Below are 26571 nucleotides of genomic sequence, written 5' to 3'. Positions count from 1 at the left end.
GGACGATTAAGAATATACATTTACTGTATCATAATTTTCCCTCTCGTGCAAGAAGAAACAATTACCCAAGTGAAGCGAATAAACGGCATTTTGCCTGTGTAGATTCTCGGTCGAGCCAAGGGTACAGGTACAGGTCCGAATCGAGGTCAAGAACGTAAATGCAAAGTTTTGCGTACTGTCCTTGTTGTTAAATGCAGTCAAAGTATGATTGTAATCGTGTTGGTTTTGCCTTGGTTTAGATTTTTTTGTTTTGTGTCTCTGTTTTTCTTCTCTCTGTCTGCGTCTCATTAGGTGTTGGTCGCGCCTATTACTCTTGTTTCTTTTTCTTGCATACTGATGACGTACATAGATAGACAGGGGTGGCAGCAACGCAGTGTCTAGATCATAACCTGCCCTTGCTTGCCTTGCGTAGTAGAACCAGTAACAGCAGCTTAGGGCTGAGACGGACCGCATTCTAGAAATAGAACCCCGTTGTTGGTTCGGGAGGACTGGGGGTCGTGGGGGTTTCAGCAAGGTTTTGTCAGAAGCTCCCTTGGGTCAGAGTCTTTGGAATTTCAGAGACGGAGAGATGGGGTTGGGGCGACGGATGCAAACGTTCTGTTGGGAAGTGTCCGTAGCTGACAACGGCGGGCACTACGAGCCAACATCATATGACCAACCAGGGCTGATGCAGTGATACTTAGTTATGAACAAAAAGAAGTGTTCATTGTTGCTAATGGAATAACAAGGCCTCTCTATACTGTGTGCCTCCTTTTCTTTATTCCATCCAAAAATAAACAAGGGGGAGATCCAAAAAAGAAGGAGTACAGTTGAAGAACGGGTATGTGGAACGATGTAGACCTTCTGCGTCTTGTCACTTGGAGCAACCCCTTCTCCTTGTAGTGCTTCCAAGGGAAAAAAAAATCCAATTGTCCCTCCCGCTCCAGGTATTTCGTCCTTTGCTTTTGCTCTCTCTCTTTCTGTGCTGGAAAAGGCCCCCCCCCCAAAAAAAAGTTCGCTCCTCATAAATGCCCAAAACAAGCAGCTCCCCCAACCACAAGCCCAAGAAGAAAACAATCCAAAAGTAGCGCGGAGCGGTAAAAAAAATAAAAATAAAAAGACAAGTCTATCCTTGTAAGATCCCAATGCATAGAAACATGGAGCTTGAACTCCCTAGGATATGTAAACGTAATAATAATGATTCAAGAAGGGAGAAGGTTAAATGTCCAGGCGGAAAATGGGTGTAGTGAATCGAGAAGAAAAGACCCCAAAGCAGGGAGAATAACGAGAGAAACGCAATCGTGGGGTACGCAAAGAGAGAAACAAGGAGCGACCCGGTGGCCAAAGATGCTCCTTTGGCGTCCGTGTAATCGAGGCCGTGAATCGTTAGAGGCGGTGTATGTGTGGTGACTGCGGACCAAAGGGACGCCGGCCCTGTCACTGTCGCCTAGGGAGCGCTGTGCGTTGGCGCTGGTGATGTGTGCTTGGTTATTTACAGGTAGATGGTGACCAGCGTAAACCGTGAAAATGCTGAAATAAGAAAGGCTGCTCCTCTCAGCTGCGCGACCCGTGATCTAGACAAAAGATGGTCGGCGGAACCGTGTGCCATAATCTGGCGTCAGGAGTGAGGGAGACGGCGCGGGAGAGCCTATTCGTTGTTACCGCGGACTCAACGGACTCTTGCCAGGTCCTTGACTCCGTTTTAAGCGCGCGAGTTCTTCTTCGAGCTTACGGGCTCGGCCTCGCTCCTCCTGTTTTGACATCAGCATGTTAGCAAGGTGACCGTCCTGCAGATGTCAAAAGTTGCGTTAAGACATACCCTTAAGTCCTCCTGGAACTTCTTCCTCTCCTCCCTCATCGTGGCACGGAACTGCTCGCTGAGCATAGAGGCACCGGCACCACCGCCCTTGCCACCACCGACGCGGAGGCGGTGGCCGTCCAGCTCTTCCTGGAGCGTGGCAATCTGCTCACGTGCCTTTTCTACTCCTACTTCCGCCTGCTGTCTGGCTTGCAGAGCCTCGTCTAGCTTGCCTTCGAGTTCCAGCTTTTCTCGCTCGGCACCTAGGGTCTCCTTGGTAATACTTTCGAGGTCCTCGGCGGTGCCAGCCAGCTCCTTCTTGAGCTTTTCAATCTGATTGCTGAGCTTTTGTACTTCGGCATTGTTCTTAAGAGCCGCCACATCGGCCGCGCGTTCGGCGCGAGTTCCATAAGCTCCATCCAGCTCGGCGCGGGCGATGGTGACTTCAGTCTTCAATTCGGCAATCGTCATGTTCAGCTCGTCCACGTCGTTCTCCTTGTTCTTGAGTAGCTTGTCCTTTTGCTTCGCGTCGGCTTGGAGAGCCTCGGCGGCCGCTTCCGCAGCCTGTTTTTCAGCAACCGCCCTCTCTAGCTCTGCAGTCAGCTCGCCAGAACGCTTTCCTTCAGCCTCGACCTTCTTGATCTTCTTTTCTAGCAGCTCAATAGTCTCTTCGCGATCCCGAAGATCTGATTGGGCAGTTCCGGCAGAAGTCGCAAGGGCGCGGGCCTGTTCCAGGTCTTGCAAGGCTTCTGACAGCATGTTTTGAGCATCCATGGCATCTCTTTCCGCGCGGGCAACAGCCTGGCGAGCACTTTCAATCTCTTCTTGGCGTCGCGCGAGCTCTTCGTCCTTTTCAGCATCGGATTTGTTGTTGAGTTCTCGTTGTTGCTTGATCTGTCGTTTTAGGACTGTGCGCTGGTCCTTGAGTGTGGCAGTCTGCGAGGACAAGTAGTTCACCCGCTTTGTAAATGATTTTATGTTGTATGCTTCAGAGTGATCAAACTCATCGTCAGAACCCTCGTCCTCGTCATTCTCGGACAGACCCTTGTCAACACGTGCTCTGCGGCGCTCCTCTCGTCGCTGTCTGGTGCCGGCAAAATCGTTCTGAATGACACCCCATAGGTGACGGACAGTTTCGTCACTCTCAGCGCCATCACTTGGGCCAGTTTGAGAAGAAGACTCCTGCTCGGCCTGGACAGCGACCAGACCCGTCTCGAGGTAATCAAGCTGCTGTCGCAACATCTCCAACGGCTTGGAATTTGACGTATTGCGAGGGGGCTCGATGTAGTCCTTGTTGACATCTGGGCTGAATCGGACAATGGTGTCGCGCAGGGACCCGTTGAGGGCACGGAGCTTCTCCTCAAAGTCGCTGACAGACCTGATGAGAATGAGGTTTTCCTCCTTGACTCGGTCCATCTCGCCGCGCTCTCTGTTGGGCGATTTCATGGGAATCTCGATGGCGTTTTTGCGACCCGCGGAGTCGAGCGGATACATGCCGTCCTCGAAATAGGTATCGTCGCCGGCGGCATCGAGGCTATTGCGGCTGTGAGAGTAGGTGTATAGGCTCTCGGGGCTTCCAGGAATACCGTTGACGACTTGACTTTGCTGAGCATTCTTTTTCTTGGAAGCCTTGTGGGTGATTTGGAGAATACCGGCCGTGTGCTCGAGGATGCGCCTTTGCGGAATCATGAGACTCTTTTCGAGGTTGAAGAGTTCGAGAGCGAGTTCTTCGCACTTTCGTTGGGACTCGGCGCCATCTTGTTCAGCCTGCGGGTCCTGCGAACCGTCGGGAGACAGCTTTGCCATGGACAGGGCAGCATCTCGGTACTTGGCCTGGATGGCGAGGTTGGCTCTGGTAGATTCGATGCGCTGCATCATGAGCTGGGACTGCTTCTTGAGGTTGTCGACCTCTTCTTGGGGGAGGATTTCATATTTGTTGCTGTCGGCCAGGGCAGTTTCGGTGAGGAGGTGGATCTGGATGGGGTCCTTGAGGTCGACGACGGCTGGGCTCGGTGTGCGATTGATCTAAAGGTCACCATAAGGTCAGTGCCTTGGAGGCGCAAGACGGCGCATGCAATTAAACGGGCTGGCGAGCGGCCATTCCTCGCAGAGTAGAGCGGCACTTACTTGAGGGTATCGTGAGGCATCGCGATCCTCGCCAACGAGCATATTCCTGGCAAACTCATCAACGGCGGCCTTACCACCTACGAGCCGGCCGCCGCCGACAGGCGATAGGTTGGAGGCGCCATAGTCAAAGGGGCTCCTGCCCGAGGCAACGCCGTTCATAGCAGGATATCTATTGCGTGGCAGGGTCGTAATCATCAATACATTAAAGCCAGCCGGTGGTGGAAGAGGGTTCGGAGCCAAAGTTGTGGTCGCCGTAAGGCGGGGAAGAGCGAGAGCAAGCTGGGAGGCGGCCAGCGGTGTAGCGGTATATCCAAGATGTGATAAAGAATAAGGAGCGTCGTAGCAAAGAACTAAAGGAGTGTAGCGAAGCAGGTCGAGGACAGGATCGCTGTCGCAAAGAGCTCGTCGGTCGAGGTGGTTGGGAGGGGATTCGGATGGGGGTGTGTGCGTGAGCTAGGAGCCAACTTTGTCGCGCAGCAAGAAGAAAAGGACGGTTCAGCAACAAGCAAGGATATTGGGGATGAAGAGAGAAGAGGTTCTCCTGTTGTTCTTCTCTGTTCGCCCCGTGCCAAAAGCAACCAAAAACCAGGAGGCTCTGTGGTGTTGCTGCTGCTGCAGTTGGTGGTACGATAGATGGAGCAGCTCGGCCAAAGCAAAAACGCAGGGGAGAAGGAGCAAAATGTGAGCTCTCTAGGCAGGCTGCAGGGGGCAGTCAGGTACCTATGAGCACGACGATAATACTCGGTCGGTACTGGTATTTGTACATGACCAGGGAAGCGCTGAGCTGGAGTGCAGGACCCTGGGCCAGTAATAAATCATACAGAGACTGAGCGAGCCGCTGACGTTGGGCAACTGGGGCAGGAGAAAAGGAGACGCAGGGCACTTTGGCATTTTCTCCTCTCAACTGCCCCAGTTACTGCTTACCTACTAGTACCTACCTTGTATGTACTGTACATACATACATACATAATATGAATGGCCACTGCCGCCCGCCCCTGTGCCTTGTGGATCACGCTTGTACCTGAGACCCCTGCCGATACCTCCATTGTCCCCTTTCTTCCAGGCGACTAGAACCCTTCCCAGCCATGTACTTTTTGATGCAAAGTGACCTCTGCAAACCGATCGTCGTCGTCACCTTTTCCCCGAGGAACCTGTTCCTCTCTCTACTGCTCTTCCCCTTACTAACAAACCCACCAGCTAGCCTAGCCTTCCCAAGCGGCCTTGCGGCTGAGCCTCCCAATGCCCAGTCATGCAGTTTCATCATGATCGGGGTAACCGTGTCACTTTGAGAAATCATGGAAAAAAAGACAGACCACTGAATTGGTTAGTGTCTGTCTGCATCGTCCAAGAGAGTATGCATGGAAATATCCTCGGTGCTATGCTCTCGCTACTCTATGCTGAGGGCCTAGCACCCATTGCTGATTGCCCAAGTCGGCCGTTGGCTGGTATGAGCTGGTATTGAATGGGAAAATGACATCAATGGAGTTGTCGTGAGCGTCAAAATCTATTCCTACTGCTTTTCTTTCTGAGTGGATGCCTCGCACGGTAGACCTTCGTTCCGGCCATCTCGACCAACAGTACCGAGGTCCTGCCTCACCCAACACCCCTTGGCACTACCCTCCCTCCTCCATTTCAATGAATTTCTTACGAATCATCTTTTGCTTGTTGTCTTCTTTTGCGAATTCATCTCTATCCGTAACAAACCCCCAGACTGCTGCGACAGACAGTGTCTTGAGATATGCACTGCGTTGTTTGAGGCGCTATGAGACATTGTTGATTGGCTTTTCGAAGGCCTGGGGTGTTAGTATATGATCTGATTCCAATAGTCACTTATCAATATCACGATACAGTTGACTTTCTTTGAGTTGTATCCATATTTCAATGAGCATGTTGGCCACCTCAAGGATGGCTCGCCGAATGCAGTCAAGAGCTGCCTTTCGTAAAGTTACAATGCCTCGCGGAACTGGTCAACTATTTGCTGGCCCATCGTTCGTCTTCGATCGCCATCCTGCTGCTGCTGCTGCCGCTGCTGCTCACCACCACCGCTGCCGCCAGCGTCCACGCCCGTCGAAACACCCGCCGCTCCCGCTCCCGTCGCCGTCGCGTTCTCCCCCTCCAGCCGCCTCCGCAGCTGCTCAAATTCGGCGCCACTGCGCTGCGTCTTGACGCCCACCATCCACCCTGGCAGTCGCCATGTCACCAGCGCCGCCGGCAGCAGCCCGCCGCGCCACGCCTGGCCCACCACCCAGCCCGCCGCCGCGCCGACCAGCGATCCGGGCCACTGCAGCAGCGACAGGTGCAGCGCCAGCGCGTACTGGTACGACTTGTCCGACAGCGTGAGCCCCGTGAACGGCTCCGTCGTCGGCGGCGCGCTTGATGTCGCGATTCGGTACTTGTACATGTGCGGCACCATGGCGTGGAACTGCGCCAGCACCGCAAAGATGACGGGCGTCAGCCCGGCCGGCATATAGTTGAACAGGCTCGGTGCCAGCGGCCGTAGCACCACCATCAGAGCGGGCGGAACGATCGATGTGATGAGCGACGTTACGACGAGGAATGACTGGTTTCCAATTAGTTACCACCACCACACCTATAGAACGACACAGATGGTACTTACAGCGTATTTTCTCGATCCCCACATGCGCTCAACAGTCCGCAAGTTATATAGCGACATAGCCGCAAACAGCACCTCCGCGGAGTTTGTATAGCACAGCTGATACGTAAATAACCTCCAAAATTGCCCGTACTGTACCAGGTGCGGGCTGATGAGGATGTAGGTGTAGTGCTTCATGTCCAGCAGGCTCGCCCCGATCGACGCCGAGACAAGTCCCAGCACTACTAGCCTGGTTACTGGTGTATTTGTGAACGTCATTGTTGCCGTATTGCGTCGCCGGCTCTATAATTTTGACGAGGAGGAAATGCCGTTGCTGCGAAGTCGCCAATCTATCGGGGTTTCGTGGCGGAGATCTCGGGGCGGCGCATCGGCCGGTAGCTTGGTGAGAGACCACTAAAACAGCAGTAATTCGAAGATTGAGTGGCTCAGTGTAATGAAATGGTGAAGTGCCGTACTTGGCCAGACGAAGAGGGCTTTAGGTAAAAGGGTCGTTTGTCGGAGGTGGATGAAGCTTCAGGAATTGGGCCATTTGTTCGGCATTCGGACAAGTGGCTTATCCGTCACGTGCAGCCTCAAAAGCGTTTGCGATTTACACCTTTAACCTGTTTACACGATCCGGCTATTTGACAGTAAAAGAGCGAGTTTCGCCTTTCCATAAAACTGGATTTATAATGATCTCTTAATCTATCATCAGATGAAATGCTAAGAGCGCTGTGTGTAATAAACTCGACTCCGTCAAAACGCCGGCTCCATCTGCCTTGCCATATACATCTAAACAGCAGCTGTTCAACATAGCGCTAAAGAAAGAAAGCAATAAAAGACATTCAAAAATTACAACTTAGCCCTGGGAGCTCCGTTGTTGGCAGTCGCTTCGTGGTTCACAGTAACTTCACCCGTCCTGGGCCCATTGCCAAAGAAGATGACTTGCACAGTCAAGTCGTCCCTACTCACGTCACACGATTAGTATTCAGTACAAGAGGAAGTCAATATCCATAGACATACCTATAACGCCGAGAGAATGGAGCGGGAAGAGTTAAGAGAGCGCGAACCTGCTCATCGTTGGAGCCGCCCAGCGCGTTGCGGACAAGATGCGTCGCCACGTTCTTGTCTTTGACCACAAAGCGACCCTTGGCCTCAGGGTCGTTCCCCCACTGCTGCATGCGGATAGGCACGCGCTGGCCATCGCCACCGTTCTCGCCTAAGGCCTTGCTCTGCTCCACGGGGAGCGCCTTGTTCGAGGCGCCAAAGACCTTGGCCCACGCCGCCTCGAAGTGCGAGCCGGCGCCGCCGGCTGTCCTAGCCTGCTCCGACTCGATCCACTGGCCAACGAGGCCGACGACCTCGTCGTTAGTGAGCATCTCCCAGAGGCCGTCGGTGGCCAGCACTAGGAAGTCGCCATTCTCGGGGCTGATCTTGGTCGTCGTCACCACCGGCTCCGCCGTCACGTATGGCGGCGTCTTGAGCAGCGGCGACTGGCTGCGGGCGAAGAAGCCCTTCTTCAGCTTGATCGTTGTCTCGCGGCTCCACTTATACACGGCGTCACCAAAGGCGCGCGTGGGTTCGAGCCCGCCGAGTACGCGCCCGTTGCGCACCACGTTGTCCTCGCCGGGGTGTTCGCTGCGCAGGCGTGCAGCCTCGCTCGGGTTCCCGCCTGTCTGATCCTCCGAAAGCGCGGTGGCCGTCCACTTGCCGTTCGCGGAGCGACGGCCGAGGACGGCACGCGAGTCGCCGGTGACGGCCACCCGGAGAAGCTGACTATCGGCGTCATAAAAGGATAACAGGGCGCATGAGCCCGACATGGCCGGTTGGAGCAGCTCGGCGGCGACGGCCTTGGAGCTAGAGGAGAAGACCTTTTCAACGCTTTTGTGGACAATCTCATTGTCGAGTTGGGTGAAGCCGGTCTTGATGGCGAGATCAATGGCATCAGCGGTAGGCATGCCTTCCTTGCTTGTCTTGTACGTATCATTTAGTTCCCGCGCCACGTAGCTGATAAGGCTTTCCCGTAGCGTCGCCGAGGTCGTCCAGCCTGAGTGGCCATCAAACACACCCCAAAACATCCAGTCGTTGCTCTGAGCTTCAGTTGACAAGGCCTTGATTTCGACAATCTTTTCAGCGTGATCGTCCTCTATCGGGTCGTTGCTAGACAGCTGCACAAGGTCGTATCGGGTGACGCCCTGGCCGCGGTTCACCGAGAAGGACTCCTCCGTCTTACGGAGCTTCTCCGTGGCTTGCTCAGGGGTTAGCATCTCTACGATGCGGCGACCGTCACTCGTCGTCTTATAGATGGGCTCCTCGCCCACAATGGTGCCCTGTCGGAGCTCGTCGGCGCCGACCACTAGCACGGTTCTAGTGGGCAGGGTCGCAGACGCCGCGCCGGTGGCAGTGCCCAGCGGTGCCTGGCCGCTGGTCGAGGTTAAGCTTCGCGCGCCGGTCGCGTTGGCGAGGTTCCAGCTGGCGCCTCCGTTGTACGAGTACCAGGCGCCGTAGCCGACGACGATGCTGGAGACGAGCGCGGCGGGGATGCGTCGAAAGAACATGGAGGACCGTAGGGGTAGGCTGGCGGCCGTTTGCGGGCGGCGAGCGGCGGCGGCAGCGGCTGTGGATGAGTGCAGCGAGGCGGAGCCGGACGGGTAGAGGACGGTCGACGGTCGGATAGTGGAGGAGAGGAGGCTTCGTAGCGAGGGCCGGCCGAGGGCGGCGGTTGATCGAACACGGGTCTGGCAGGTTGTGCGGAAGGCTCGCAGGGCTGCGCGATGCATTTCGAGAACCCGGGCTCAGGAAGCCGTCTGAGAAAGAGGCTGGTTAGAGGGGGCCGGCGGCTTATTGTGAGCTGTTGCGGGTCGAAACAAGAAGGGGTATGCAGCCGATGGTCTTTGATACAACGAGGGATGACCTGGTCGAGGAGGTGCAATCGGCAGAGGCTGTAGGCGAACAGTGGGGAGGGTTGGCCGATCAGCGAACCACCTGCGCGGGCAGCAGGGCTGGACGTGGAGAAAAACGTCTGGTCGTTTTAGCGCTTTTGAACGATCCCTCGGCCAGTTTGGCGTTGGTTTCAGGAGAGATCTCGAGTTGGCAAGGCTTCTAATACCAGAATAAAGAGTATTTCCCTAGATGCTGGGATTCGGGCCCCATTTAATAAAAATTCCCGATTTTGTACCACCAGGCGACGTCACTTTAGTAGGTACTGGACATTAACTGACGTCTTGCGAGCGGTGCCGAGGTTCTGCCATAATAGGTGCAAGTTTAGTGAAGATGCTCATGATACCGCAGACACCTATGTATGTACCTACAATTGATTTCTGCGGCAGACTCCTACACCAGACTTTCACAGCATAATTCTACGGCGGCCTACAGTAGTTCAGGGGGCTGAAACAGCATGAGAAAATCATCCCAAAATTCCCATAATACCTTAGTAGCTATCTTCTAAAAATAGGTACATAGTTTAGTACATTGTAGGTAGGCAGCTGCTATGTAGGAGCCCCAAGCTTGGCTGGTAAAATCGCCGCCCACCAGACCCATCACTAGCTTCATCAGTCATCGGCTCTCATCAGAACACCCTTTGTCTTTCATGTGCCCTCATTCATGCCCTCACAAACACAACCTATAACCTATTGGCTTATTATTCTGCATTGAAATTGGCGCATATTTACGATATCCTTCATTTTTGGCACCCGACATAGATCCCCGCCCTCTCGCCGAACGGCCTCATCATCCCATACCATCATCCAACAACATCATCTCAACACATCACGCGCCAATGGCTGCCGAACAACTATCCGGCGCCCGGGGCATCCGTTCCCTCACAGACCAGGACGCCGTGTTTCGCGCCTTTGACTCCTCCCCCTCCCCTCATCTGCTGCCCAACCCCAGCTGACACTCTCCTCCCCAGTCTGGCCTCCACGCCATCCTCGGCGACCCCAACTCCCCCAACCAGCAGGGCTCGCCCACTGACATGGCCATCCATGCCCGCATCTTCTACTACACCCAGCGTGTCGGCGTCAGCATCGACTTTGCCGCCTACCAGGCCTGGCTTGCCGCCCACCCGGACCACACCCCGCCGGGTATCCTCCCGCCGGAGTATCTCGGCGGTGGAACGGCGACGGCGTCGGCGACGGCGTCGGCGGCCCCAGTTCTAGATTGGCAAAAGGCTGCCCCCAAAACTGAACTTTACGTTGATCGCACCGCTGCCGCCGCCGCCGCCGCCGCCGCCGCTGCCGGAGACCAGCCTTCCTATCCCATGGCTTTTGCTGAGATGATCAAACTGCTGCAGGAAGGCAAGGAAGTACCCGGCATTCGTCAGATCCCAAACACCATCATAAGAGACCCAGTATGCTTACGTCCCACTCATCTTTCAAGATCTTCATCCTACATATTTGCTAACTTGGCAAAGGCTGTCAAACCCGTCGGCGCTCGCACAGTGCCTCGCAAGCCGTGGGAAAAGAATGTCCCTGCGCCGTCTGATGATACATACAGATTAGCTGCTCTGGATACAGAATTCCCTCCTGTTGATTCAACCTCTGGGCAGCCTGGACCAGAAGCTGTATAAAAACAAGAACTCTTAGACTAATCACTCCTTTATCCTCGGCCTCGTTGGATAATTTTTCATCAAGAAATACATCACGACTAGCATCTTGTTTCGCAATTCAACAGCAGCTGGGCTTCCCTTCATGTAAATAGTAATACAATGATGCATTTGCTAAGTTACGCTAAACGAACCTCCTTCTTTATCTCATATCTATTGATAATAAAAGGCCACTAGTTAGTGATGATAGTTGCTTCACCTCAATAGACACCCGTCCTAAGACAACCCCCAGATAATTACTACTGCACATGCTATGCAGTGAGCTGCCTCTCCACCATATTGCAAAATTCATAACCATAATGTGTCCAATGCACCCAGCCAAGCTGTAGCTTACTGAGCGTAGGATGACGTTTGATCTGTAATCTAACTTCGTCGGAAAATATTGTTAAGAAGAAATTGACAAAATTTTATCCTTCGGGCATTTCGACATGAAAAGTTTGTCCGTACTTGAGATGAGGGTGTCCTTGATCCGCCGGCTGGGTCAACAATATTATGACATTCTGCCAGTTGCATAAACACGCCATAGGTAGCTAGCCTCGATACCCATTAAATAAGCTGCTCTCGTTATCTGTAGTTGGCGCCATATCGCGGACCGGGAAGCCGGCCGGGGATGCTTGGTCCGGCCCCATGGCCTGGTCGGGTCGTCACTGCATGGTTGGTGCAGAGCATGCCTACACGCGAGCCAAACTTGGATCCCCGAAGAGATACCATATGCTTTCGAATATGCGCCGCCACCATCTCTCGGTGCTGTGGCGCTGCGTTATTCAAGATCCACTGGATCAGGTAATTGCCATACTGATCGCTGGCAATGTCAATCAAAGGAATCCGAGTTCTGTCCCGTCGCCCTTCACACACACGATCCAAGTACCGGCCGAGGAAATCCGTGCCTCCGATTTTGAGGCACTTCTCCACAACCTTTGAGGCGAACTGGTCCGTCGAGTATTCAGATGCGTAGCGGATAACATGATCGATGGCGCGGCTTCGGTCAGGGGGGGCACCGTGCTCGCAGACATGTTGAATGCACCAGTTGCCAAACTGACCATGTGCAACAATGTCAATGTTCGCCAACACCTCTTCAATGCATGGGCGCTGGTGTTGTGTTAGTGGCAATGGCATGATGGCATCACGTATCGTTGACTCACCTTGTCTTCTTCGAGGCAGTTTTCAAAAATATTCTGGACTACCAAGCTTCCGGTCTCGCCCAATGCAACCTCATGCCACATGCCGCGCAAAGCTTCGTTTACGTAGGTCATAATCTGAGGTGGAGATTCAGTCCAACGTAGCTCAAATAGCTTTTGCCAGACATGACAGGCATATCGATGAATGACAGTTTCGGGAATTCTTCGAAGCAACTCATGAACCATGATTGCCTTATAATTTTCGGGGACCGAATCGAAAGCCTTCTGCACAACATGGCAGCCAAATGGGTCCATGGAGAGACTGAGAGTGTTGCCGCGAATGGCCTCGGCAATTTTAATGACCTGCTCTGGAGTACCATGCTCAAAACAACGCTGAACTAGAAAATTTCCAAATCGATTCACCATGAGCGGGTATGCCTGAGCAACGATAGCCTCGACAATTTCGTATTTCTGCTCAGGCGTGCCCACTTTGAGTTTTTGCTGTAAGAAAATGGAAGCTTGCTGATCGTTATTGCAGACAATCTTGTCAACGATGTACTTCTAGTTGCAGTTGACATTGCGATCGAGTAGGCGACGATAGTTGAGCGGCTCCGTAGGAGGTAGATACGTAGGTCCTTCAGAAAGAGCCATCTAGGTACGTTAGCTAAGTGCCTTGATGGGTGTTGACATGCATACCTCGGTTTTCCATCCAGCCTTTGAAGTAAACTCGGAGGCGTGAGGAGACAGTGCGGTGCCAGCGGCCTGTTGCTGATATTGAGGATACATGACCATGCCAGAACCTGCCTGCGGATGGTTCATGCTCATAGTAGGACCGCTCATGTTATTGCCCATGGAGTCAAAATAGTTCCCACCGGGACCATGAGCTGGCACGAAACCCGACGGTGCGCCCCGGCTGTCGTACCGGGGCCCACGTCGATTATGTCCAGGGCGGCTGAACAGATCAGATTCTTGGGTCATTCGGTCTCGGAAGCCATCGGTGACAGGAAACGGGATACCCGGGTCTGGAAAATGCTGTGGTGTACGGCTTCCCAGCCAATTTGTGGGTGACGGTTCCGCCGCGCTCGATTGGCTCGTGCTGTTGCCAAAGGAAGCTTTCGGATGGCCCCAAATTCCCCTGGCACCTCTAAAAGCAGACGCAGACATGGTATCGCTGGTGTCCGAGTGTGAATCTTCGGTGATCGGCCAAGGGCTGTCACGGGAAGCCGGAGCCGATCGTCTGCCAGCACCTGAGCCCGAAGTCGCGGAGTCGGGTTCGCTGGTTCGTGACTGTGCCAATTCTTGGTCAAGTTTCGAGATTTGGTTCTGGGCTTGGGCAAGTTGCAGCTTGAGACGAAGTACTTCATTCACGTCGAGCCGTGCCTCGTCTATAGTTGCACTAGCAGGGCGAGTCGTAGGGGCAGTCGTTTGAAAAGCATCAATCGCTGGGGTCATTGGCAGTGAATTACTGGAGGATTCGTGTTCGGCAAAAGACGAGCAGGGTCCGTCCGTTGCCTTGTGCTGCGAGGATTGCTGGCTCAGTGTGGCCTGCTGTTCGGAGAGCTTGGCGAGCAACTTGTCCATAGGGTACGACTCTTTAACGCCGACGCCATCCGTTGTCATCTAGTCATGACTAAGTTAGAATATGACCCTTCATGCTGCAATTTGGAGACTGCTGTGATATTTACCTTTGGTCCAAGTGTGTTGGCAAGTTTTGAAGCCGAAAGCGCCTTAACTATTTTCGGCGCAGGCAGGTAACGAGAGCCATCCTAGAAGCAAGGGTCAGCAGGGCAGTAGGTTGTGGACGGATTCAGGGTGAGTTCTCACAGATGTTGACTTGGTTCCGGAGAGAGGTGAATTACTCGATGTCCCGGCAGCCTCGTGAGGCGACGGCCCAAGTGAAGGTGGTAGAGACCGCTGGGGTGTCGAACCGCTGGAGACAGGTGCAGACATGAGAAGCCGCCAAGGGGTACGCAAACACAAAACCGAGCCCAGGGCAAGTCACAAGGAGGCGTCTGTGTGTCTTTTTTAGCAAAAATGATGATGAACACGCATCCGAGAAAAGAGGACAAAATGCAAAACGAGACTGTTGCATGGGGTAGTTGGAGGTACAAGAGAAGAGACTGGCGAAGGCACAAGGAGGAAGAAAATGCAAAAACGCACCAAGAAATCTGCCAGGGGCCATGGTTGCCGGTCGGTCTGTCGGTAGCTGGCGGCTCGAAAGAACAGCCGGCTTCGGCCGTGGCAGGTGCCGTCAGCTATTGGAGGCAGCAAGCGAGGTGCATGCATTCGCTAACGCCACTATGTAACTCGTGCAATCGCTGTAATTCAATTCACCTAGGACTCTACCGTTGAAGAGGCTAAATCACCTTGATCTTGGGGAATTGAAATCAGATCTTGCTACCTGCCGAGCTAATCCAAGCCTAAGTAACCTGGCAGCGCGTTTGCAATGCGAATTGCATGAGGGACTGCATGACCAGCACTCGACACGCATGCAAACGCATGTAACGGGGTCTATAGACATGGTTCATTCCTTTCACATCTGACGTAGCCTGATCTCTAATCGACGCATGTGTATCAGACGTCCTTCGAAAGTATTTGTACAGTAATTGTTACATCGCTCCAAGCGCGTGTCGTCTACCTGGGCGCAAGGGAAGTGACTCGAGTTTGGCTTTGTTGCCACTCTTTAGCAATTTCATATATGTTCGCTGGTATATCCATCGGTAATCGTAATCGATCGACGCATCTTATTTCTTCTTGCCCTTGGTGGCTGGTGCAGAGAGGAGGGTCAGCAAAGGAGCATACTGGGATCTACCACCGAGTCTACCACTGAGATACTTACTAGCAGCAGGCGGTGTCGACTTTTTCTTCGGATTACTCTTTCCACGAGCCTTGAGTCTATTCGCAACGAGTTAGCATCCGTTCAGCGCCACAGAGCAAGGAAGGGAGCGCACTCTTCAATGTACTCGAAGCGGGCCTCCTCGTCGGGATCCCACGTATCCAACTCTGGACCGAATTCAGCCTTAACGTCCTTGATCGTGACAATCTTTCGAGGGTAATAGGCAGCCATAGCAGGTCCCCGGAGGCGTTGTCGCAGGACTTTGTTGCCCAATCGCGTTCCTTCGGGGTTAAATGTTGTCGCAAAGACTTTGCATTGTGCCTGTGGCCATTAGCTGCTCTGTCACTGGGAGGCACGGTAGTGGTCTCGTACCTTCATAAGGTCTACTACCCGTGCGCGTGGGACACTCATCGTGGAGTGCGCGTTGTAGAATTGCCGTTTCTGTGCAACAGATGTCAGTGTTGAGTCGCAAAAGACGAGTAGCTTTGCTCAAACAATTACGGGCCCCAATTGGCTACCGCTCGGGATCCAGGCCCACTCCATGCATCTTCACTTGCACTGTGTGTACGAAATTTAACACCGCACTATACCCCATTAGATCAGTAATTGAAGACGCACGTCGTCGAAGGCGCCTGGAAAGTGACATTAATAGAACTTCTAAATATGTTATCAGTATTCATGGTAGAAGTAGGAAATGCGACAAACGTATAGAGCAATAGTAATAATAATATCAAGGATAGTAAGAATGGGCAATGGTGATAGCTAGCCCTGGTAACGTCGTTGACACTGGGGCAGCAGTGTGGGCTAGTCCTAGATAGCTATAGCTGCGCTTGATTTTCCAGATTCTCTGCTTCACCTTGCAACTTTCAACTTTAAGTGACCATTCTTTCTAACATCTCTAGAATCTTTATTCTTCAACATTGTTTGAATACAGCAATGGCAAAACGCCCGCCATCTTCAAACGGCGCCGAGCCGAGTGATACAGTAACGAAGCGAAGCAAGATTGATGACACTGCAAATTCCTCACCTTTGAGCTTCAACGTCCCGTCGTCCATGGAATGTGCGACACCATGGCGTTCGGCTGAGATATCCCAGCTGCTGCCACCGTTACCAAAGGTCAAGGACAAGAAACTCGAGGAGCTAGCTTTCACGCATCCAGGTTTCGTTCCTGGAAGCAGTCCCGATAAGCAATATGAGAAGCTGGAGTGGGTAGGCGACGCGTACTTGGAACTTTTTGCGACGCTTCTCATCCACAATACGTTTCCCAAGATGCCATCTGGCCGTTGCTCACAGATGCGAGAGAGGCTTATACGAAACACCACTTTGGCAGCGTATTTCCGAGAGTACGGCCTTGAATCGAAGGCCAGACTACCGAGAGATATCATGGACCAAAAGAAGCCAGCCAGAGGCAGCTCTAGTGACAAAGACATGCTGAAAATACAAGGCGACATGTTCGAATCCTATGTCGCAGCACTCATTCTCTCAGACCCCGCAAATGGCATTGCAACGACGATGGGTTGGCTCAAGGCACTTTGGGGTCGAGCCATTATCGACGACGTGCGAAAGGCAGAAGTGGCTGAGGCAGATGCAGTCACGACGGAAAATGCGGAGCGTCAAAGGAATCCCAAAGAGGAGCTGAGCTGCAAGATTGTCGTCAAGGGAATCACATTACGATACGAGAAAGCAGAAACGAAGAAGAAAACGGACCGTCATCTGGGCCAAGAGTTATTTACTGTTAATGTTTACTTGGATGGTTGGGGGGAGAAGGGCAAGCTCTTAGGCTGGGGGTCTGGCTTGAATGTCAAGGAGGCTGGCCAAAAGGCCGCGATGCGAGCCCTCGAGAACAGGAAGCTGATCAAGGTGTACGAAGGCAAGAAGAAGGCTTTCATGGAAGCCAAGGGCGGCGCGGTATAGGTAGCATGGTTAAGTCAAAGGTGAATTTTGTAGATACCCATTGAATAGTCTAGCATCTTACTAATTAGCACACCTCGGGATGTATGGTATTCACCGATGTGTTTCTCATATGTTCGATGCTTAGAAGCAAGGAGATGCACGTATGTCCTTGAGCGACTGCTCGACCAGACAGCTACGATGGCAGATTTGTTCTGCTCCTGAGATATTCGTTATTACAAGCTGACTCAATACTAGCAAGGAGCTGCGGTACTACAACCTGGTACCTGGGGTTTCACGTGTTTGTATTGTGCCTATTTTGGCGGCGCCGTCGCAAGCAGCTGTCTGTCGCGTGCAAGGACGAAATTACTAGAGGCGCAGGACAGGTGGACATCAACTCAGACTTCGCCGAGGCACAACTTGACAAGCGGGCTCTGGAGGGTGGCGATTGGGGTCTAGCGCCGCCTTACCACTGGAACCGGAGCTCCTCAGCGGGCCAACCCAGCGCATTATCAGAACTGCATGGCCATCCTTCCTTTCCCTCGTTCGGACTTTGGGTCATTTCTCCTCCGTCACAATTCCCCAGCTTCATATCCTTATCTTTTCGTTTCGTTTCCGCCCTCTTCTTCCCTTTTATCCCTTCATCCATTGCCCTCGCCAGCTACCTTCTAGCTCCGCCCTCCTCCCTCTCGCCGCGTCTTGCATCCCTCGGCGGGGCTCTGACGCCATTAGCACGCTTGTTCCGAGGTCCCGGTAATACACCAAGGTCCCTGCAGCCTGCCGATGCCAGCACCTCGAGGGCTCGCGACCGCGTGGAATTGATAGCGTCATCATCTCTCGATAAATCACGTCCGGCATCTCTCGTCGCCATGGCGGACTCTGTAGGTATGTCAGCCCAATACTGAAATCGTCGCGCCGCGCGCCTTCTCGGCGGACCTCTGGCTAATCAAAACAGATCGGGTCTTTGTCCATGCCCTCAACACAGTCAAGAAAATTCCCAAGACGGGCGCGTCACGGCCACCGCCCTCCGAACGACTCCGTCTCTATGGACTCTACAAGCAAGCAATGGAAGGTGACGTGGACGGCGTCATGGAGCAGCCCATGGCCAGCACGGGCCTGGCCGCCGAGGAACTGCAGCGGGAACGCGACAAATGGGACGCATGGAATTGCCAAAAAGGCATCAGTCGCACGGAAGCAAAGAGACGTTACATTGAGGCTCTCATTGAAACTATGCACCGATATGCTACAACAGCGTAAGGCTACCTCGCAGCCTTCACATGACCCCCGTTTAAACCACATCGCACTAACAAGCGTGCCAACAGAGACGGGAGAGAGCTGGTTTCAGAACTCGAATTTGTATGGAACCAGATCAAGCACAACAGTCCCAGCGCGAGCGATTCCTCACCACAAGCTACGGTACCACCCCGACGTTTCACGCAACCGATGAGCGGCAGCGATGGTCCCATGAAAATGTTGAGCCCCATGAGCGAACAAGACGAAGCAGAGCTGCGATCCCAGCGGCAAATGGATCTAGAAGACCGCGAAATGGGGCACGATGTCAGCGTAGGAAGCGGTCGGTCACAGCGGAAGATGGAACGCGCCATCACAAAGCTGTCTGCTGAGGTGGCCGCCTTACGGGAGCAGATCTCCACCGGGCGAGAGTGGAAATCAAAGAAGGAGCGTAGCTTCCCATCATGGCTTGGCTGGCTCGTTTGGTCCATCATGAAGCACCTTCTCATCGACTGCGTAATCCTGTCCCTCATCCTGGTGTGGATGAGGAAGCGCAAGGATCGGCGTCTTGAAGACCTTGTCCGTGCAGCCCTAACTCTCGTACGAGAATACGTGAGGAATATTGTCCCATCGAGGTGAAGAGGTCATCCTTTTTGTGGAAAACATCGCATCATGGCAGCCATTGTTGTTACCCGAGCGCGAGTCTGGAGACGTGGTATGCCGCACTCTGGATGACCCCGCGGCTCTAAACGCGGCAACTCAGCGAATTGCCACACAACTACAGGTGGTGCAACAGGCTGCAGGGCTGTTAAGTATTTGACTGGATCTACTACTGGGCCGAGGAACCGGTACTCATCATCCGCATCCGCACCAGCATACTGCCTCATCGGCTGCATCACTTTATTCAGCCATCACATGTATGTATGTATGAACAAGAAGGCCGGCAGTGCGGCGCTTCTTCATGACTTGGAGTTTTATTTGTACTAGATACCATTGGACGAATACTTTATATCTTTACATAGGCAGCATGCATATACGTGGATTTACTTTGCTATTTTCTGTCTGTCCTTCCAGCCTAGGTACGTGCCTCCTTCCTCGTGCTGCATCGTCTCTACATGGTTTGTTATCTACCTATTCACGTTGCCACTTGCATCTAATGCCATCTTTTTGATCAATAGTCTGACATCGTCTTAGAAGTTCTCTGTATCTAGTATCTTGGGAAGACCAGGTGCGACTGTTGTTCAGGGCAATGGCCACCATGCAATAAAATGTCTGCCCACCTTCTCCAGCAAACGACAGGCCCATGTTGCGGCAGCCGTCAGGTTCGGATACATACACATGCATGCAACAAACGCATGCAGCACAAACAACGGATGTCAAAACAAACGCGACTCGCAAAATATTTCATCCCTTTCGCAAAATTTCAAATACTTAACCACGGCCCGCCGCCCGCCTCCCTCCCACACGATGCCGCCCCCTCCAGGCACTCCAACCGAACCGAGAAGCATGCGCGGTGCACAACCCTCGTTCCCGCTGTCCAACCCTTCTTCCCACGCAAACTCTCCTGGTAAGAGAGATAGGAATGACAGCTTCGGCCATCGCACGGACCGACCGCCCGCGACGGCCACCGACGGGGATGTCATCATGGGCAACACGTCAGAGGCACAACGCATGCCACCACCGCCACGGCCACCGACAACAGCCTTAGCAGCAGAGCCGCCCATCCCGCGACTTCGCTCCCTCGCGCCCGCCATCTTCGTGCCCATCAGCAAGATCCTACCCAGTGAGGAGGCCATGGAGGAGTTCGTCGCGCTCGCCCGGACGGACCGCGTCGCGCATATGCGCAAGGCGCTCGAGCAGTGCGACCGGCACGCCGCCGCCGTGCGCGGCAACATCCCCGCGCTGTTCCGCCGCGAGGACGCGCGCCTGATGCAGGTCGCACGCGCCGAGGACGCCGCCGCCGGCTACGGCCGCGAAGATCCCCGCTACGATCCGCAGATGCGGCACGGCGTCAGCTGGTGGCCTGCTAGTAAGGCGGATATGGAGAGAATGATCGCAAACATGGCCGCGCCTGCACCGCCGCCGCCGCCGCCGCCGCCAGCCAAGCTCTCCTCCTCGGATGTCGTCGCCAAGGTCCTGCACGCCGAGAGGGGAAGATCCGGCAGCAGGGGCGGCACTCACGCTCCGGGAGACGTCATCGGGCACGTGCCAGAGCCGAGCTTCACGCACAGACCGGTGACAACCCCGCGCGCACACGCCGCCCGCGAGGCCCTGATGCTCGTTGGCAAGGCCACAGCGGAGCTACACGGCTACGACGCGCACATCTCCGCCCGACGGGACGAGAGGCGACGCGCGCTCGACCGCGAGATTGCGCAGCGGAGTCGCAGCCAGCCGCCGGTGGCGCGGGTGGCGCCGATGGCTCCGATGGGCATATCCGTGCGAGAGGCCGAGATGGACCGGTCCGTGCGGCCGCCCACCTCCCACAACACCACCACCACCACGGACGACACGAAAGGACAGAGCGGTGGAGACGGTGATGGTGAGCAGAAGCAGAAGACGACGCCACGAGGAAACGGCCGCCACAAGAGGAGCTGCCGCCCCTGAGACCGCCGCAGCCGGGTAGGAGTGCGCCGCACACATCGGCTGCCACGAGACCTCCGGTCAAATTCCAGCTTGGCTCGCCGGCAGCAGCAGCCGAGCCCAAGAGGCCCTCTTCTTCCGCCTTTGCGGCCCCTACCAGGGACAACTCAGCCCTACAAGCATCGACAAACCCAGCATCGGCTACGTCAAAGTCGGGTCCGACGGCACCAGTGCGCCACCCCGCGAAACCGCAGCCCAAATCTATTCTGAAGAAGACGTCCAAGTACCAAGGGGACAAGGGACTGGGCAACCGCTGAAAAGGTGAACGGGATTCTCACGAGAAGAAAGGTAGCTAGCTATATTAAGAAAAAAAAAGGAATTCAACGTCTCTTCAAGGTTATCTACCTGTCGCCACTAAATCTACCCTCTTTATATGTACAAAGTAAAACCCACCACCACACAATGTTATGACGCAAGGAAAACGCTCTCTTTAATTTTAGTACAGCCGTCTCGACCTCTACCCCCTCTCTCTTTATGATCCGTAGGCAATTTGGCCCATGGGTCTGTCCTCCTCCATGCCGGAGGCCATGAGGTTTGTTCTGGGGTCGCCGCTAGCCTTGGCGGCAGAGCAGCGGGCCATCGTTGGCGAGCTATCATCACACTCGTTAGTATATTGAACGAAATATTGCGAATGGTGGTGTGTGTGAGACGAACCTTCTCGAAATAACATCGGTAAAGTAGAAATTCTCAATGGGCTTCTTCAGAGGGGTACCAGTGGCCTTGGAGCCCTTGTTCTGGTCGACGAGCTGGACCTTGCTAAGCTCCTTCAGCGCGACGGACTCGACAACGTCGTAAACGGCGAGGGCAGGGCTGATCGTGGACATGCGCTCGCGGACGGCGGTGACATCGTCGTAAGGGAGAGGAGCGCCGAGGAACTCGGAAGCGGCGCGGAGAATCTTCCAGTCGGTACGGGCAGCGCCGGGCAGGGAGGTGGCGGCACGGGTCATCTGTACACGGCCCTCGGTGTTGATGTAGGTGCCGGCCTTTTCGGTGTAAGCGGCACCGGGCAGGATAATGTCGGCAATCTGAGCACCACGGTCACCGTGGTGGCCCTGGTAGACAACGAAGGCATCCTTGGGGATATCGGCCTCGTTGACCTCATCGGCACCAAGGAGCCAGACGAACTTGGGCTTCGCCTGGGAAACCTCGGCGGAGGGAGTGACGAAGCCAACCTCGAAGGCACCGGCGCGCGAAGCCTCCCTTTGAAGGACGCTGTAGCCATCCCACTCAGGAGTGCGGAAGTTGGTGGCGTTCTTCTCGACAAAGGCTCCAACCGTCTCGTAGAAAGCCTTGGCATCAACGTGGTCGGTAACACCAGAGCCAACAATGATCATGGGCTTCTTGGCAGCGGCCAGCTTCTTGCCGAAGGGGCCGGCAAGGGCCGCTTTCAAGGCCGCGTGGTCGCCACCGAGGTGCTCAAACTCAAAGGTGGAGTCAAAGGTCTCGCCGACAACGCCAATATCAACATCAGAACGGAGCCATTGCTTGCGGATGCGGGCGTTGAGCACAGCAGCCTCGTGACGAGGGTTGCTGCCAACAATCAGTATGCAGTCAGTCTCCTCGATGCCCCAAATGGTCGAGTTGAACAGATAGTTGGAACGGACGTCAACACCGTGTGCGAGGGGAGCGCTGCCGGTGGGGGTGTCCAGGGCGAGGTTCTCAGAGCCAAGCTTGTTAGCCATGTCCTTGGCAACAACCAGAGACTCGACCTCAGTCAGAGCACCAGAAATGATCTTGAACTCGTTGCCCTGAGGCTTCTTCTGCTCCCACGCCCGAGCGACCTCGGTGAGGGCCTCCTCCCAGTCGGCGGGCTCAAACTTGCCATCGCGGCGGACGAGAGGCATAGTCAGGCGCTGGGTCTTGAGGCCGTCGCAAGCGAAGCGAGACTTGTCGTTGATCCACTCCTCGTTAACGTCGTCGTTCAGGCGGGGGAGAATACGCATGACTTCGAGACCGCGGGAGTCGACACGAATGTTGGAGCCAAGACCATCGAGAACGTCAATGGATTCGGAGTGCTTAAGCTCCCAGGGACGGGCGCGGAACGCATAGGGCTTAGAGGTGAGGGCGCCGACGGGACACAGGTCGATGACGTTGCCAGACAATTCGGAGTCGAGGTTTTTCTCGAGGTAGGTGCCAATCTGAATATCGTTACCACGGCCGGTAGAGCCAAGTTCAGGCGCTCCAGCAATGTCGTTGGCGAAGCGCACGCATCGGGTGCAGTGGATGCAGCGGTTCATCGAGGTCTTGATCAGGGGTCCAATGTTCTTGTCCTCAACAGCACGCTTGCCGCCAATCTCGTGGAACCGACCGCGGTCGGCACCGTAGCGCAGAGACTGCTCCTGGAGATCGCACTCACCACCCTGGTCGCAGATGGGGCAGTCGAGAGGATGGTTGGCCAGGAGAAACTCCATGACGCCCTCGCGGGCCTTGTGGGCGAGGGGCGAGTTGGTCTTGACAACCATGCCAGGTTGAACGGGCCAGGCGCAAGAGGCAACAGGCTTGGGGGCCTTTTCGACTTCGACGAGACACATACGACAGTTTCCTGCAATCATGAGCTTCCTGTGAAATCTTTGTCAGCTTCGTTTCGGGGGATCGGACGTCATCGGATCGAGGGTCAATCGTACTCGTGGTAGCAGTATCTGAGAATAAAATGTTAGTTCCCATCAATTGATTGCCTTTTATATAGGCTTTGACGCACCTAGGGACCGTCGCTCCAGCCTTCTCGCAAGCTTGGATCAGGGCCGAGCCAGCTGTTGTCCGAGTTAGCATTCGTCGGCTCGCGGGCTCGCGGAATCAGTTCCTACCTTCGATCGAGACCTTCTTGCCATCTAAAAACCAGTTAGCACATCCGCCGACACCCAATTATTCGCCATTGACGGCCCTGCTCACCAATTGTAAGCTCCACCTCGGCGTGGCGCTGGGCAGATGCAGAGAAAGCGCGCGAGGCGCCGGCCGCCCGTATGCCCGTCCGCAGCGCGGAACGAGCCAGCGTGTGTCGAAGCATCGTTGCCGCCGTGCCGTAGATCAATGGAGGGGGTGAGATGTGATGAGATGCAGTGCGCTGCGGCGGATTAAAGGACTCAGTCCGTGGGACGCTGCGTGGAAGAACTGCTGGTCGGTTTGACGGGCAAGGCTCCTCCGCTAGTATGTTCGTCCACGGATTAATTTACAACAGCGCTGATTGGCTGGCCGCCCCTTGTCATGCCTGAGGCATCAACGCATCCACTCTCGCGCTATAACCTTCCCGCGAATTTGCGAGCTTTGCTCTGTTTTTCTTTTCTCCCAATTAATTGTACACGGGCATATTTTATTGTAGGTGAGCTTGAGCCGCGTTCTGCTCTGCAGTGCATGGCTTCAATCGAGTCTTCCTCTATCTTATGCTCCAGATTAAACAGTTTTACGCCGATTATGGAAGCAGGGGAGAGATTTTTTCTATCTCAACGAGCATTGCCTCTTACCGCCGGTCGTTACATCTCAAAGCCTAGAAGGCATCTTGATTATCTATCTAGCTTACATGTTGTTGCCTGGTCGTATCGTTATCAAGAACTGCAACTGCACTGCATCGCTCGCTCGAAACGAGGCACGTCGCCAACCCAGCGTCGCTCTTCATCCCTATCGCCCTGATATGTAGCACCGTCAAATTCCAGGCCTGACCAGGAATCATGGAACGGGTGTAGAGCCATGTGCATCACGCGATCCAGGACATTTCTGTCTCCCTCTTTTTCAACACGGCGAATGATTTCATCCAGAATCCAGCCTCGGGGCACAAAATTCGGGTTCACCTGCTTCATGGCTTGTATCCTTTCGGCCTCTGCGCCTTCAGTGACAGCCCCATCAGACGACCAGTCCCCAACGACCCTGTCATGCCACTTAGACAGCCATTTGGAGATACGATCCAGTGCATCGCTCTCCGTGACTGTCTTTGGCAGGCCTTCATTGTGAAAGAAGATGCGGGCTGTCTGGCGTCGAGCGTCCTCGGTCGCGACTTGGGCGAGTTTGACACTGCTGAGCCGACGGAAGAAGTGGCTAAAGTCTAGCTCAAAGGCTTCCAGTGTGTCCAAGGCCTCAGAGAAGAGCACATCAAAATCAGATTCTCTTTGTTGGCGCAGGCCAAGGCGTCTAGTCATCAGCCTCTTGTACTCTGACAAGAAGGTGTGCTTGTATTCTTCGCCGGCTTGCGTGATGAGTTTCTCGGCTCGGGCGATAACTTCATCCTCCTGGCCCTTCTTGACGCCCTCTGCAATGTATGATTCGTCGTCGACTGCTGAGCCCATACCCATCAGCTCTCCAAGGGATTCGCCGAGGCGGACCAAGTTCCACCAGATAATGGTAGGCTGGTTCCTGTAGGAGTACCGTAGCATGGCGTCGTCGTGGTTCGGTGTGTAAGAAGGATCAAAATTATCCATGAAAGCAAAAGGGCCAAAGTCAATGGACAGGCCGAACACAGAGGTATTGTCCGTGTTCTACGACGTGCGTTAGTACTAGAAAGATGCGGGCATGACGGGACTGCTCACCAAAACCCCATTCATGAAGCCATATGCTTGCCATTGTGCAACGACTAGAGCATTTCGCCGCACTATCTCTCTGTATAGTCGGGTGTACCTGTTCTCCGCAACGTCTTCGGGCCCTTGCACAGTTTTCTCCGGGACACCGCGAGAGGGTTTCGGTCCATCTGCGGGTTTATCTGGGTTTTCTAATCTCCCGGGTAATTTTTCCCAGCCCCCGAAGACGTCATTTGCGACATAGGCGGATAGCTCTCTCACCAGTTTGCGGTCACCCCGGGATCGCAAGAGATCAAAGGTGCCGAGACGCAGCCAGGATTGGGCAAAGCGCAGGACGATGGCGCCCGGCTCGAGTCTTTCGCGAAGGACCTTGGAGTGCGGTAGTAGGGTAAGAGACAGTGCGCGCGTCGTGGGGATAGACAGGGCGTTCAAGGCCTCGGAGACGATGAACTCGCGGATGCTGGACCTGAGAACGGCCTTGCCGTCGGCAAAGCGCGAGTACGGGGTCAGGCCGGCACCCTTGAGCTGCAGCTCGTAGCGAATGTCAGTGGCCGGGTTCGTCGTCTCGAAAAGAGATATGGCTCTGCCGTCTCCGAGCTGGCCGGCCCATTGACCAAACTGATAACCGCCATAGCACTGGGCCCATGGGTAGCCGCCCTGCAGCGTGTCCTCATCCCAACCATAGAGCTTGTTTCCTGCAACGAACTGCCGAAAGTCTTCAGTGCTCTTTTCGTCATCGATGATGCCGAGGTCGCGCATGGCGGCGGGGCTCACGGCGAGCAGCTCGGGATCGTGCTGCTTTTCGGGCCGCACCCAGGTGAAGAGGGCGTCGCGGACCATGCGCGGGCCGATATCATCTCGGGGCGTCTTGTGCGAGGCAGCCGGGGTGGGGAACAGAGCATCGGGCTTGAGTTTGGACGTAAATTTCCAGGACTTGGGGATGTCTTGGAGCGGCTTGCCCTCATACGAGAGGCGGCGCGCATGATGCGCCGAGCCGTTGTTTGCCATGCGGGAAATAGGGAGAGGCTGTGGTATTCGCGGAAGAGGCCTGCAAAGGCTAATTCTGCGAAGCATCAACGGCCAATTTTGTGGTGTCGTCAGGAGATGTCTGGTCACGAAATGTGGAAGCGCTCTTCTCTTGTTATATAATAATGTGCATTTGGAATCCTGCACATGACGCAACCTCTAGTTAACTTGCAGGGCTTCCCTAGGTAGCCAGTGGCGAGCGGCGTTTTAGCTCGGAGCCGGCTGCCCG

The 26571-nt window shown here is 54.6% G+C and overlaps 11 protein-coding genes across 11 annotated transcripts; 4 read left to right on the top strand and 7 right to left on the bottom strand.

Moving 5' to 3' along the window:
- Positions 1-1637: 1637 nt before the first annotated feature.
- On the bottom strand, positions 1638-4063 carry ISF_06376 (involucrin repeat protein; the record flags this gene model as incomplete). Its single annotated transcript, XM_018849980.1, has 3 exons — positions 1638-1730; positions 1799-3802; positions 3905-4063. 3 exons carry the CDS (start codon positions 4061-4063, stop codon positions 1638-1640), a joined length of 2256 nt encoding a protein of 751 aa, XP_018702957.1.
- Positions 4064-5849: 1786 nt separating this feature from the next.
- On the bottom strand, positions 5850-6776 carry ISF_06375 (hypothetical protein; the record flags this gene model as incomplete). The annotated part of the gene is made up of 3 exons (XM_018849979.1): positions 5850-6464; positions 6522-6593; positions 6657-6776. 3 exons carry the CDS (start codon positions 6774-6776, stop codon positions 5850-5852), a joined length of 807 nt encoding a protein of 268 aa, XP_018702956.1.
- Positions 6777-7349: 573 nt separating this feature from the next.
- On the bottom strand, positions 7350-9277 carry ISF_06374 (protein phosphatase 2C; the record flags this gene model as incomplete). The annotated part of the gene is made up of 2 exons (XM_018849978.1): positions 7350-7461; positions 7521-9277. The coding sequence occupies 2 exons, from the start codon at positions 9275-9277 to the stop codon at positions 7350-7352; spliced, it is 1869 nt and encodes a 622-aa protein (XP_018702955.1).
- Positions 9278-10275: 998 nt separating this feature from the next.
- ISF_06373 (hypothetical protein) lies at positions 10276-11064 on the top strand (the record flags this gene model as incomplete). Its single annotated transcript, XM_018849977.1, has 3 exons — positions 10276-10335; positions 10408-10845; positions 10909-11064. 3 exons carry the CDS (start codon positions 10276-10278, stop codon positions 11062-11064), a joined length of 654 nt encoding a protein of 217 aa, XP_018702954.1.
- A 600-nt stretch (positions 11065-11664) lies between these two features.
- ISF_06372 (Pumilio-family RNA binding repeat protein) lies at positions 11665-14168 on the bottom strand (the record flags this gene model as incomplete). The annotated part of the gene is made up of 5 exons (XM_018849976.1): positions 11665-12189; positions 12243-12779; positions 12915-13838; positions 13904-13984; positions 14043-14168. 5 exons carry the CDS (start codon positions 14166-14168, stop codon positions 11665-11667), a joined length of 2193 nt encoding a protein of 730 aa, XP_018702953.1.
- Positions 14169-14962: 794 nt separating this feature from the next.
- On the bottom strand, positions 14963-15465 carry ISF_06371 (Ribosomal protein S27/S33, mitochondrial; the record flags this gene model as incomplete). Its single annotated transcript, XM_018849975.1, has 4 exons — positions 14963-14985; positions 15058-15113; positions 15170-15375; positions 15427-15465. The coding sequence occupies 4 exons, from the start codon at positions 15463-15465 to the stop codon at positions 14963-14965; spliced, it is 324 nt and encodes a 107-aa protein (XP_018702952.1).
- Positions 15466-15990: 525 nt separating this feature from the next.
- Positions 15991-16968, top strand: ISF_06370 (Ribonuclease III; the record flags this gene model as incomplete). The annotated part of the gene is made up of 1 exon (XM_018849974.1): positions 15991-16968. The coding sequence occupies one exon, from the start codon at positions 15991-15993 to the stop codon at positions 16966-16968; it is 978 nt and encodes a 325-aa protein (XP_018702951.1).
- Positions 16969-17813: 845 nt separating this feature from the next.
- On the top strand, positions 17814-18813 carry ISF_06369 (Acyl-CoA-binding protein, ACBP; the record flags this gene model as incomplete). Its single annotated transcript, XM_018849973.1, has 3 exons — positions 17814-17829; positions 17900-18197; positions 18267-18813. 3 exons carry the CDS (start codon positions 17814-17816, stop codon positions 18811-18813), a joined length of 861 nt encoding a protein of 286 aa, XP_018702950.1.
- An 828-nt stretch (positions 18814-19641) lies between these two features.
- Positions 19642-20778, top strand: ISF_06368 (hypothetical protein; the record flags this gene model as incomplete). Its single annotated transcript, XM_018849972.1, has 1 exon — positions 19642-20778. The coding sequence occupies one exon, from the start codon at positions 19642-19644 to the stop codon at positions 20776-20778; it is 1137 nt and encodes a 378-aa protein (XP_018702949.1).
- Positions 20779-21286: 508 nt separating this feature from the next.
- ISF_06367 (NADH-ubiquinone oxidoreductase 78 kDa subunit) lies at positions 21287-23818 on the bottom strand (the record flags this gene model as incomplete). Its single annotated transcript, XM_018849971.1, has 6 exons — positions 21287-21404; positions 21469-23373; positions 23439-23453; positions 23513-23564; positions 23619-23642; positions 23704-23818. 6 exons carry the CDS (start codon positions 23816-23818, stop codon positions 21287-21289), a joined length of 2229 nt encoding a protein of 742 aa, XP_018702948.1.
- A 535-nt stretch (positions 23819-24353) lies between these two features.
- On the bottom strand, positions 24354-26324 carry ISF_06366 (putative protein family UPF0061; the record flags this gene model as incomplete). Its single annotated transcript, XM_018849970.1, has 2 exons — positions 24354-25277; positions 25578-26324. 2 exons carry the CDS (start codon positions 26322-26324, stop codon positions 24354-24356), a joined length of 1671 nt encoding a protein of 556 aa, XP_018702947.1.
- Positions 26325-26571: the final 247 nt, after the last annotated feature.

Source organism: Cordyceps fumosorosea (assembly GCF_001636725.1).
Source record: "Cordyceps fumosorosea ARSEF 2679 chromosome Unknown scaffold_16, whole genome shotgun sequence".
Classification (NCBI taxonomy): Eukaryota; Fungi; Ascomycota; class Sordariomycetes; order Hypocreales; family Cordycipitaceae; genus Cordyceps; species Cordyceps fumosorosea.
The sequence above is the reverse complement of the archived record's forward strand: the minus strand, read 5'-3'. Positions and strand labels throughout refer to the sequence as shown.